General features: G+C 30.1%; 1 protein-coding gene across 1 annotated transcript; it reads right to left on the bottom strand.

Moving 5' to 3' along the window:
- Positions 1-4,921: 4,921 nt before the first annotated feature.
- Positions 4,922-8,789, bottom strand: LOC134234004 (uncharacterized; the record flags this gene model as incomplete). Its single annotated transcript, XM_062716066.1, has 11 exons — positions 8,738-8,789; positions 8,454-8,528; positions 7,062-7,175; positions 6,921-6,974; positions 6,606-6,644; positions 6,427-6,504; positions 5,955-6,077; positions 5,454-5,510; positions 5,234-5,296; positions 5,100-5,150; positions 4,922-4,978 (listed from the first exon to the last, which is right to left on the bottom strand). Coding segments are annotated over exons 3-11 (555 nt in total), but the record flags the coding sequence as incomplete, so codon positions are not given.
- Between the last annotated feature and the right edge of the window lie 4,972 nt (positions 8,790-13,761).

Genomic DNA, 13,761 nt, shown 5'->3' with positions numbered 1-13,761 from the left:
TATGTTTACTGTATGAATGTCATTTTGAGAGGAAATTTTCTCTCTAGATTATTGTTATTTTCAAATTTTAATGTAGTTGTGTACACTATATCAGTTATATTCTTTGGGAGGAAATTTACTCCGTAAAATCTTGCTGTGTAAACGATGGTTTCTTTGGCTTTGAAATACTGAATGTACAACGCACCGACGTGAATTTAGAGAGGAAATTTACTCTGTAGATTTTTGTTATAAACAAACTATAATGATAGTAGTGAACACTGTATCATTGATATTCTTTGGGAGGAAATTTACTACGTAAAATCTAGCTATGTTAACGATGGTTGATTTGGCTTTGAAATACTGAATGTACAATGCAGCGACGTGCATTTTGAGAGGAAATTTACTCCTAGAATTTTTTTTCTATTTTGAAATGTAGTGGTGAACAATGTATCAGTGATATTCTTTGGGAGGAAATTTACTCCGTAAAGTGTAGCTATGTAAATGATGGTTTCTTTGGCTTTGAAATACTGAATGTACAATGCACCAACGTGAATTTAGAGAGGAAATTTACTCTGTAGATTTTTGTTAGTACTAATTTGCAAAGTTAGTAGTGAACACTGTATCAGTGAAATTCTTTGGGAGGAAATTTACTACGTAAAAGCTAGCTGTGTAAACGATGGTTGATTTGGCATTGAAATACTAATGTACAATACACCGACGTGAATGTAGAGAGGAAATTTACTCTCTAGATTTTTCTTTATAACAAACTGTATTGAAAGTAGTGAACACTGTATCAGTGAAAATCTTTGGGCGGAAATTTACTCCGTAAAATCTAGTAATGTAAACGATGGTTGATTTGGCATTGAAATACTGAATGTACAATGCACCAATGTGCATTTAGAGAGGAAATTTACTCTCTAGATTTTTGCTATTTTCAAATTGTAATTGTTGTAGTGAATACTTCTTCAGTGATATTCTTTGGGAGGAAATTTACTCCGTAAAACCTTGTTTAATCATAGATAGTCGCTTTTGAATTGACTACTGAATGTTAACTGTATCAGTGTCATTTTTGAGAGGAAATTTACCCTGTAGATATTGTCTTTTTCAAATTGTAATGTGGTAGTGAAAACTGTTTCAGTGATAGTTTTGGGATAAATTTACTCCGTAAAACTAACTATGTAAACGATGATTTGCGTTCTTTTTAGTATTTGCACCAATAAATATCTTGTAAACTGTGTTATTTGTTGAGTTTTGTCAATACCTTAAGGGTAAAATGCTTAAAACAGAAAAAAAGATTTTCTGTTTTGATTTTGGAATGCGTTTACTGTATTCTTACAGACGTCTTATAGTTATGAAATTTCACAGAAATATGTACTGTAAACCAACTTTTATTCGCGTGCGGAATCTTCGCGAAGTGCGCGACAGCCTTGTCTCTAATCTTAAAGATTCCAATACATTTTTGGCAATTGTTTTGTATTTAAAAAAATCTTCATATATTATCGATGTTGATATTGCAAATGGAGACATCAGGAGCATGACAAAAAAAATGAAACAAAGGCATGCGCAATCCAAAATTTAACTCATTAATTTTCTATAATTTGCGACATTTTTCGACAATTTCTCAAATGTATCTTTATATGATATGTTCTATGACTATGTATTTTAATTTCTGACGTGATATGTGGAGTACAAAAAAAGAAGATGTTGATTTTTCTCAGATGTGATTTCTGTGAAATTGATGTCCCTTGAATAGACGGAGAACCACTATTTTGTTAAATTATGTGTAATGCTCGAGATTTGCAAACATTAGATCCAAAGTATGCATATAATAAAACACGTAGTAAACTAGGGTATTCGTGAGATTTGTCTACAAATAGCAAATTAAACTTTTCGCCCGTTAGACCTCTGTAAAAAGCCTATTTGGGAGGACGTGAAAAAGATTATCGACGTAAACCTTATCCAGACTGTTGAGAATGTGATTGAGAGTGACCAATGTCACACTATATCGCATAAATACATGCACCTGCATTTGTTGGTTTAAAAAAAAAAAAAAAAGAATAACTTTTACTTGTTTATAAGATTTTAAGCTTGAGAAAATTCATAAACGTTCATATATTTTTTTAAATGCCTGTGACGTCGAAGAGTCTGCTGCTGCGTAATTTAATTATATGTCCTGCTAAATCACCGAAAATTGATATCAATTTACAAACTTTCGATATGAAATTTTGTAGACCATATTAGTAAACATTATTTTATAATAATATTATGTGTTACATTCTTTCCCGATTATGTCGTCAAATAGTTTTTCTTTGCAACAAGTCCGCGTAATTTTTGAACGGCCCTCGTATTTTTGCCCATACAAGTCCACAGAGATTATATTCCATTCCTTAGACAACATTAGAAAATGTGCAGTTCAGATTTTCCCAAGTTTTGTTTTGGGTGCTCTGTCTAGTAATATTACTGAAGAACTAATTCTTTAGTTGTCAAAATGTCATGGGTTTTCAGATTTTGCATTTAAAATAAATAATAAAAATTAATAAATTTTATAACTTTATCAAAATGCCTTGTTATATTAAAAATATTATTTATACAAAAATTATTTGAGTATGATTTATTGAGAATAGACAAAATGCAGGTATACATTAATAAGTGGAAGAACTTTGAAATTTTTGGCAAAACAGATTCAGGAAATTGTAAGTCTAAACATCCCACGAAACACTAACATATTTTTTTTAATTTAATCTTGGGTTCATCCAATGCCATTGAAATTTGAAATTCAATGAAAAAATCAATCGGTTTTCTTCTTATGTAGGGTTTCTTTGTTGTCAAAGACTGATGTTTCCTAAAAAAGAAAAGGTGAAAATTTAAAACATTCCCAGCAAAAAAAAAAAAAACGTGCATTTTCAGCATTTGTTTTAAAGACAAAAAGTACTTTTTGCGTCTTTTAACAAATATAAACAGGATGATCAGCAAATATATTAAGAGGGTTGGGTGGTTGCGGCCTTTTTATACTCTACCCAGGGGAATTGATCTCCTTTTGAAGAAGAACTCTATATAAAGATATACAAAAGTGACCACCGGCCACGGAAGCCTAGTAGCAAAGCGTTTGCTTCGTGATCGGGGCGCTGCTTCAAACTGAAGACGTAAACATTGATAGTGACTGTTAAAATTCCTTCACTAAGCGCTCGGCATTAGAAGTGAATTCACGGGTCTTTCGGATATGACCTTAAAAACGTTAAAGATTCCTCACTGCTCAATGGCCCTGAGAATAGGTCCTAATTCTAGGCCTTTCAACGGCATACGGTGACGTCTCCATATGAGTAAAAAATTTTCATAAATTAATCAATCAAAAATGATTGCCTATAAAGGTATAAAGGTATATAAGAATTATCTACTGATATTATTATATCAATATTATTATTGAGAATGACTGGTAAGGTAACCCACTTTTTTTGTGAAGAAACTTGTTTAAGTACCAAGACAAATTCTTAGAAAAAATTATATATTTCTGAGGAACCTTAGTCAAATATGCAAATTTGCAAATAATTTGCAAATAATAACATTTTACATAACATAATATCATTTTTATAAATCAACATTGATTTCAATATAACTCAATATATGAATTTTGATCCGTTTGCTTTTCATAAAATTTAAGTACAGCATGAAACTTTTGACTTAAGTTCAAGATGGTTCATGATCCATGGGCCAGGTAAAGGTTTTGAAGTACTAGTAACATAACCCGCTACTGTTAAGAATATTGAGTTGAAGAACGTTTCATGGAAAAAAGTAATTTTATTCAGGCAATAGTTTAGACAATCGTGTGGAACTTCCATCAGCCTCTTATATTTATTACTAGACCAATTGTACAATGTAATTGAGGTTAAAAACATTTCTGTGACGTCATGCCTTTGTTCTTACAATCTAAAAATTTACCCGTAACCGTCCGATAATAATAATTACCAGTCCGATAATATATTATCGGACGGTAGTGATAACAAAATCGAACTGTATTAAAAAAAACAAAACAAAAGAAGAGTGAAATAAAGGTTAGATACGTCCAGAAACCAAAAAAAAAAAGTTAGGAAAAAATTTCAGGGAAAGCAAACGCAAGTTGTGCTACAAAAAAGCGAATTCATAACAAAATAAAATTCGAGTTTACACCTTCCTCAAAATTAATACTTTCAAATTTCTAAAGAATCTGCATATCTTCTAAATTTATAAGGTTTGTTCCCTGATGGCCGCACTTTTAAAACCTGAGAATTTCCATTATATAAACTGGAACTTCAGGATAAAATCCGCATTTTTACTTTCAATGGTAATAATAACACCCAAAATTATGCCTGTTTCAATGTCAATTTATGCACATAATAAATAAAAAATGTTCCACATTAAATAAATCCTTCAACATCGGACCCCACTCCTTCCTAGCTAAACGACCGACATTGAATGAATATCAAAATGACATAGAGTTAACTCACTGTTTTTACTGTATCATTTCTTTTATCTTTTCATTAGACGAGTAGAAAACAATGAAAGCCTGAACGCTCATTGTGTAATTATTGGACTCCTCCAGGTAACTTTTGGACATTTAAATGGCAAATTGAATGTATGTTTTAAGTAAGATATATGCCTTATACTGTTCTATAAGGGGCCTCAAACAGTCTTATAATTTTACATATAGAACAGTATTCGGCATTACTTAACTATCGTTTGCATGTTTTATCGCAATTTATACCGTGTCGTTATTCCAATGAAACATATGGAGATAACGAACAGTATTCAAGATCAAAAGTCCATAAAACAATACAAAACATAAGCAGAGCAAACACTGACCTCCAAAACATCGGAGATGGAATCAGGTGCCATGGAGAAGTGACTTTGTTTTTTTTTGTTTTGCTATGTTTGATAGAAACATCTATATACTTGCAAGAAAACTTACCGTCATCTTTTTTCTAATTGAAGAAAATATTTTTGACTCTTGACGAACTTTCTTATTCTGAAAATTTGAAAAAAACACAGAATGCCGAGTTATCTCTCTGAATTTCTGAAGTATTTACGAATATCAATGCTAATGTTTAATTTCATCAAGATGATTCTGAACAGTTTGGAAAACGTACAATATTTGGTGGCAGCTCTTCATCCACAATTATTACACTTTCCTTTTCATTCTGTAAAAAATATTCGTTATCAAATCTGCAATTTGTATTAAAGATAAAAACTTACAATGTCTTAACTTTTACAAGTGACATACCAAGTGAACAGATTTTCCCTCCTCTTTTATAAATGGCAGCACTGGTACCACGGGACGTTGTTGCTACAAGGTATATGTATTTTTATTTTTTAAATAATTCATTTATGTAATAAATATATGTATATGTATAAGGATATCTTCTAAAACCTATATCATAATGTTTTGTAATCACATTTGAATGGAATTTTCAAAGCATTGATGAAACATAAGCTAAACCTACATTTTTGGGTAATCTCATGGAAGCAAACTGTTTGGATTTATTTCTTTCTTCCCTTGACTAAAACAATATTTAAAAAAACAACTTTTTAAGGCTGTTTCATATAAGAGTTGCTTCATGCGTGCTTTTTGTACCAAAACATTGTTTTTATTGATTCTAAGCACATTTATAAACTAACAAGTGCAAGTTTTATCCATTCTCAAAAAAGCTGTATTGAGCTCAAGTCATGACAGATTAGTAAAGTATTGCAAGGATCAAGCTTGTTAAAACAATAAGTATCTTAAGAGGTATATATTCTTCAGATTAAGAGATTTTTAATAACATCATTTCAAGTTCTTTGATCCAGTAGATTTCAAAATAAATTGAAAATATTTTATTTAAACATGAAACATCTTAAAATGTAAGTATGTAATAGGACATAAAAGTAAATCAGTTAATTTAATAAGTCTATAAGATATATTTCATGGATCAAATATACATTGAATACATCAATGATGCTGTTACCAGTAAATGTTCCGAATTCTCAGTATCTATAAAGTGGTCCGGAGATTCGTAAGAGTAGCTGTGAACACGTGGGTGTTCCTGGACCGGTACTTGATGCTGTCTGATTGCTACTTCCGGTATTGTCTACACGCAATGACGATCATGCAAACATATTGAAAAAGCAGAACATGAAGCTGTACATGGTTTTTATGTTCATATAAAAATGCAACAGAATAATAAGTGAATCCATGTGTACAGTCATGCAACAAGCACAACGACAATAATACTAGAATACTGTATAATTGGTAATGATGCAAAATGGAAATTTGACGCATCTTTTTATATATAATATAATGTTTAAATAAATGCCCTTAATATGGAAGACAATTGCTGCATAAATCTGTTCTTTAACTATTGTAACATTCAAATGTAAAGTTACAGGCTATAAAGTGTATGTGTGGCCCCATAAAAACGATGTAGATGTAACAATTACCGTAATTTGCTCCATCGTTTGTTTTGGAGAACTGACCAGTGGTGATGCCGGGCTCTGAGAAGAGGATGGTTGAGCAACCTTTAAGGACGATAGAATTATTTTCATACATGGAAAACCATATTCTCGCAATAATGTTTCATTCAATATTCAATGCTCATAACATTACACCATATTATTACCGTAGCTACATGCAGCTGAACTTCGGATTTCCCGTCTTCCTGTACCACAGAGTAATAATTTGTTACAAAGACATGAATATGTAGTTAAAGTAATTTAAAACTGCCTGAGATACTTTGAAAAATATTTTTGAAAAAGCAAGTTATAATTTATAATGGTAATTTTGGCTAATATAGTTTCAATATTTTGTTAAGCATATACAAATGTTGACTATTAACATATATAATTTTAACTGTTGTTTAAAATCTCTTTTAATGTTGTCTGTTAACTGATGCACTGAAAATTTAAAATCTCAGCTCTAAATTCTTTAAGCTTACTTTCTTTTTTTTCCGAAAAGATGGTATTTTCATTTTCTTCTTCTTTTTCTTTGGCTAAATACAAATGATTTTATGCAATGGATGTTAAAAGACTAAAACATTCAAGATTTTTTCAAACTTTGATAAAATATGGGAATTTACCCCTTTGCTGGAACTGTCTTCCGATACTTCCATTTTATCAGATTCTTTTGAATTTTCTCTTTCAATAGAGAATTGTACGTCTGCAACAGGTATCTGCTGAACTTCTTTCACAGGCTATAAAAACAACGTGACAGTTAATATCATTAAAATAACATCGTCTGAAGTATTGCAAAATCGGATACGTTGAAGTCGTCCAAATTTGTTGAAAATGTGTTTTAAATTTACATGTTTTTTCGAGCGTCTTGTTCGATAATACACAAAAATGACGATATACATTATTTTTTTCATTTTTCGTTCGCAATGTGTTTAAATTTACGAAATGCAAATATCATTTAAATGTATTATATATACACAAATGGAAAATGCCAGGTAAAATTAACGAAAATGATCATTATAAGCCTAAGAAACTTCCAATCCTAATTATTAATAAAATTATATCTAGTATATACAAAACATGTGTGTAGTAGATGTGTTTTAGTCACTAATTATTAAGATATGGAATGGCAATTATCTTAACAAGGCGTATCATTAAAGAGATACGTTCATGTACCTAGATCAAATGTTAGTAAATAATATACATGAGGATTACGACAAATGGCAGTATAATAGTAAAATATTCTGATTATAAAACATACTGGTTGTTGTGCTATATGAACTTCCTTTGGTTGAAAAGACGATGAAAAGGGATTATTAGGATCATCGTCCCAATCATCTGCCTCCTCTTCTTCTGAATCATCGTCATCTGGTGACTGTTAGTAATCAAGTCACGTGATTAAATGTGACCAAACTCAACCTCCTCTAGAACTTTTTATGTTTAGCAGCATATTTTATGTCACTGGTCTTTCAGTTTAAATATTTTTTTTATTTTTAACTCTTAATTGTACAGTGTACATGTTACTTAAGACAACTATAAAATTAACTGTTCCATTGGTTACATAATACAAAATTTAGCTGCAATGTAATATAAATCATGCTTCCATCTATTTTATATTTTTCCTATATATTGTCTCTATACGATAAAGATTTAAACAGTTGTAACAACTGTAATTTTTGCAATATTAAGCATATTAAAAGAACAAAAATGATATTTATGCATACATTTATAGATCGTTGCATAACCAATAAAAAAAATTGTAAACGTTTTTAGTAGTATATCTTCAGTATATCTTACATGTACATGTGTTTACAAACATACATTTGAAAAAGTCTATTTTTTTCTTATATGTTCTGTACATGTGATAAAATATATAAATATGTTTTTAATACATACATTTGAAAGTGTGTTCTAATGATAAAATAGCCTAAACCAATCAAGCAACATGGGGATACAAGTGTAAGTACATCATATAACTCTAAGAATTGTGTGCAGAGATATAACAAATATGAATTTACCACTTTCTCATTCTCAACGTTTAACTTCTTTGCTTCTTCTTCAAATACATCCGTTAGACTCCGTTTGGCTTTTTTCTTAAAAAATATGCAATATACTATAAATTTGTTGTCACTTATAAATTAAACACACAAGCACAAAGCTTAAATCATCATTAATGTTTTGTGTAAAGTTAACTAAATCTATTTCAAATTCCTTTTTTTTTTATCTTACAAGTCTACTTCACATCTTTTTATTTTTAAAAATTGCCGTAGACATACTTTGTATATAATTTTTATTTATTTACCGATTTTTTTCCTCGAATGGACCCAAGTATAGAACGATTTTTCTTTTTCTTCTGTAATAATAAAAAATGCAATTTATATGAAGGAATATTTCTTAAAAATTCTAAATATGGGATATCACAACAAAAAAAATTCAGGGTAAAAATGTCAAATATTGTCTGATGACATATTGAGATAATGAACAGCTATCAAGCTCAAAACAACATAAATAGGAAGCAGAACAAACAGAAACCTCTAACACAACAGAGGTGGATTCAGGTGCACTGAACACGTGAGCATCCCTGTCGACCATCACCCTTCGACAGTGAACTTTTGCCAAGAAAACGAAATAAATCTATAGACATTTCAGAGTGAAAATATGCTCTTTTCAAGAAGTATAAAATCGACAGTCAGCACTTTTGACTTAAGGTAGGATTCTTCTCACATTTCTTGTATTTAAAGATTAATGAGGACAGTATCACTAAGTGATGGTATCAGTGAGATTCAATTTGACTGTTTAATATTAGAGGCAAGGTCAGGTCAAAGTCATTACCTTTTTCCTAGACATTAAGAATAAAAAATTACTGTTTCCAATCATTCGATCCCCACTTGTAATTCAAAAGATTGAATGTTTTTCTTGTTGCATAAAAAGATACTACCATAGGGTCTAAAGAGATACCAAATTGACATGGATAATTTAAATAAATCATATAGGGTCTATATTTGCTAATCCGAATTTCCTCTACTTTTCTTAAATTTTTAGGATTTATTAGTTATATTTATATGCTTCCTATATTTAACCTTTTCCAATTTTCACATATAGTAAAGTTGTCACATAAAGGTACAAAATAATACAATAACTAAAAGTTTTGATCGTTTACTAAGAGAGAAATAACACTTTTTACGGATTTTTGGCTCAACTTCGTACTTAGATTTGAAGCATTTAAAAGCCAACCTAGTTCTAGTATGTGTGAAAAATTTCATTTATTTGATATATTTTGACACTTTAGTCCCTTATTATTTAACTTACATTTGAAAATTTTGTCTAGTCTTTGATTGCGTAAAAATTATAACTAAATTCAATGTTCTATGATAATTTTGAGAGGCAGAGAACAAGATATTTTCATACGCCACTGTTGCAACCACTATTGAAATAATTATATCAATAGAGGTTGAGAATGCATTTCATAGTTAGTAACCACTATTGAAATAATTATATAACAATAAATAATTATATCAATAGTGGTTGAGAGTGCAGTTCAATAACAAACATAGTTAGTAACCATTATTGAAATGCAGCCACTATTGGGATATTTATATCAATAGTGGTTGAGAGTGCATTTCAATAACAAACATAGATAGTAACCACTATTGAAATACGACTACTATTGAAATAATGATATCAGTAGTGGGTGAGATTCATTTCAATAACAAACAAAGGTTGCAATCACTATTGAAATAATATTCACTTTTGAAAAAATTTCAATATGGATTAAATTATTGATTTCAATAGTGCATTGAACAATGAATCCAATATATGAGCCTCGTCGGATAGAAACCGACCTTATCGTATGCAACGTCATAATGAGAAAAAAGCGAATAAATTTGAGAAAGATTTCCCGGTATTTTTACTACACATGATTTTCACGTGAAGGAATGTTTTAGACATCGTTAACTGCAGTTCAAAGATTTTTTCTTTTAAAAATTTGATCATTTTAAACATGTACTAATAAAATAAACAAATTTTAAATGTATTCCCCTTCGTAGAGCCTTATTTTTTTTATTGTTACCATGGATCAATGTAAACAAAAGCCAGAGGAATTCCGAGTCCGATCTGCACTTATTTTTTTTTTCAAATAGCAGAAGACGTAAGGCCATATCTAACACCAGATAAATAATAAGTTGGTAGACATATAGCGAAGAAAAAATGGCATGGTGCATTACTGAGGAAGTACAGAATATATTTTTTATTTTAGTTTAGAGTTTAAATTTTAGCCTGAGGAGACGTAATCTGGTACAGAAAATCGCATATGTACTGATGCAGTAATAGCCTAGTGTGTGAACTTCATTTACTATCATCGTGTGCACATGTATTCATTCATTCACGATTAAATTCGCAATATTATATTAGATATAATACTTAATGTTTCATGTCTTTGAATGAATTTACGTGTATTTTAATAATTTATCACAGAAATAACCAACCAACCAAAACAAAACAAACAGCTATGCATATCGAGTTAGTACAAAGTATCCAACAGGTCTAGGCGGCCTCTGTTTTTGGAGGATAGATTTTATCCTCTAGAAACAGAGGGTGGAGGTGTCGCCACCTACCGGACTTTCAAAACAAAGGGCAGTCTAAACCAAACAAATAACAGCAACTCTTGCATCTCAAGTCCCAGTTTATGTACCACTGTACTCTGATTTTTCAACCAAAACAAATAAAAGGTTAAATTTCATACGATGATGGTTAAATATAGGTATTTAAATCATTTTAACGAATTTTGGTAATTTGCAGTCAATAAATTATTCATTTGAAAGCTTTGTTAAAGACCCTTTCCTGTCTGAAAATTAATTATAGCCAACCTCATTTTCCGGTACCATAATTATGTGTTAACAGCATAAAAGTTTTAAAAAACATATTTTTGAAAAATTCAGTTTCATTATTATTTCATTTAATAAGACGGTAGAGGAATTTTTCTTTGAAGTTTGCTCTTCTGCACGGGACTACAGTGGGCAGGAGCTACTTTCCGTTCTGTATTAGTCTTCTATACTGTTGTATGTGTATACATCTAATAAAACTGAAATATTAAGACCCCTGAAATAAATTAGGATCAATCTCCATCATCTGACTTAAATTCAATTGCGTCTACCCGTTGTCAAAACTAATCTGACTGAAACTTACGTTGTCCGTGGAAATATATATAGTGCGTTAGAAATGCATAGTCCCGTCGAGGCCTCATCTAGAAACTTCTAGCGAAATTTACATGCTGCACAGCTAAAAAGTGGGATTTTTTTCTTATTTTCTCTAAATAATATTTATTTTATCTTTGCTTAAATTATCAGGCAGAGTGTATTTTGTCTTTACAGTACGTTTTCTTTTGTGTTTCCTTTTCCTCTAATCTTTAATTAAAAGAAATATGAAACTAATGTTATTTATGTATTGTTTGAACATTTAAGTGCCTTTTTATTTGTCCTGATAGGGAAAAAAAGTAAAAATTAAACAAAATAACAAGAAATATTAAGTAGAAATGAAGCGCAAGAAGTGCCAACTTTGAAAGCGTATTGTAAAAATTCAGACATATTTTTAATCTCAAAAATCGCCACATACAATTGATAGTTTAATGTCTGATCTTTTATTTAATTTTCCTTAAAAAAGATGTTTATTCTCTCTATCTAAACTTTTGTCTCTCTTCCATTACCAGATTTTAAGTTAATTTCCTTAAATATTTAACTCCTTATTTTGCAAGTTTATAAAAAATACTGACGATGGATTATCAATGATTTTTAAATTTCTTTAACTTGATTGGCGAAAATGTAAGAAGCTGGGCCCGGTTTGTAAAACATATCCTTCTACGTCATTAATATTTCAAAGAGTTGTAAACCAAAAAAAAAATACTCTAAAGTCGGATGATAAAAAAACAATAGTTTTGTGAAAGGTGTTTTAAATATTCAGCAAAATGTTAAGTAGTTTGAACTCCGTTAATACCAAACTTTTCTGCAAAAATACATCTTGAGCAGTATTTCTTTCTTATGAAAAAAAAATATGGTTCCGTTTTGTACTAAGAATTTCAATTATAACATCAAAACGTTTATCTACATTATAAAATTCTTATAATATATATATATAATTATAAATCTCAATTTTTTTATGTTGGGTAGTATTCTTTGAGGGGATCATTAAACAAATAATTGAAATGTCTATAATTTTATAAGTGTTGTGTTGGACTGGGTAGAGACGGATAGCAGAATGTTGTCGATGCGTACGCTGCGTGCCTTTATGCATATTATTTTTCTGTAAAGGAGAGTTAATGATTTATTATTTTTTTTTTGGGGGGGGGTAGATATCCAAGTCAGCATACATGTATATAAAGCTACATCGCTGGCTAAATATGATATAATTTATTTTAGAATCCTACGCACCCAAGCTGAATCCGACTATCTAATTCATTTATTCTTTTTTTAATTGGTTTAACTGCATTTCAAGAAACCTAATAAAATATTTATTAAGTGTCATTCTCTGTAGAGTCTATACATAATCAATTCTCTTTTTAACATTTATTTCGTTTGCAGTTAATCGACTTGTAAAAGAAAGAAAATGTTCTGGCACATGGTTTTATATCGTAATTCAACATAGCTTGTGTTTTTCTTTTTCTTTCCCTCAACGCATTTCTAATACTCTAGGTAACAAAGAAATGATAAATTTTGTATTTCTGAAATTCATATTGATGTCCCTTCATTTTCTTCTGTTGATAAAAATATTCTGTAATCTCTTTTTCGAATGCATTAGAATGTTGCGTTACAAATAAACTATCATCGTCGGAAACCCACCTGTCCAATGCCTGTTGGATACCTATCACCCGGTAATACATGTAAGTAGTGATGATAAACTCTATGCTATAAAGAACAAAAAATGAAAAATCTCCTTCCAAAAATGATGCATTCATACTTATTGAGTCTGAGAATTTTAGCCAATGTGTATACAATTATGTTTCCCGTGACTTTCCGCTACATATAACTCTAAATCTTATTTTTCCTAAATTAGGTGGGGTCTCTCACATACAAAGTTAATAAAAATGTACGAACGACGCATGATTATTATTTTATTTTACAATGAACTTAAAATTATTTACATCAAATTGATTTTAAAGTAAAATTTTGTACATATATGAGATATTTTGTTGATGAACACAGAGAAAAATCCTTTTGAACGGTTAACATATTTTTTGAAATTATAGATTTGGAACGTTAAATAGTTCCCAAATAAGGCTCTATCAACTACACTTTTTTTGTATGCAACAGATAAAAAATTTCCCGCCGATAATTG

The sequence above is a fragment of the Saccostrea cucullata genome, unplaced genomic scaffold (assembly GCF_032062105.1).
Source record: "Saccostrea cucullata isolate Sc308-1 unplaced genomic scaffold, CSIRO_AGI_Scuc_v1 ctg3910, whole genome shotgun sequence".
In the NCBI taxonomy this organism is placed as follows: Eukaryota; Metazoa; Mollusca; class Bivalvia; order Ostreida; family Ostreidae; genus Saccostrea; species Saccostrea cuccullata.
The sequence above is the reverse complement of the archived record's forward strand: the minus strand, read 5'-3'. Positions and strand labels throughout refer to the sequence as shown.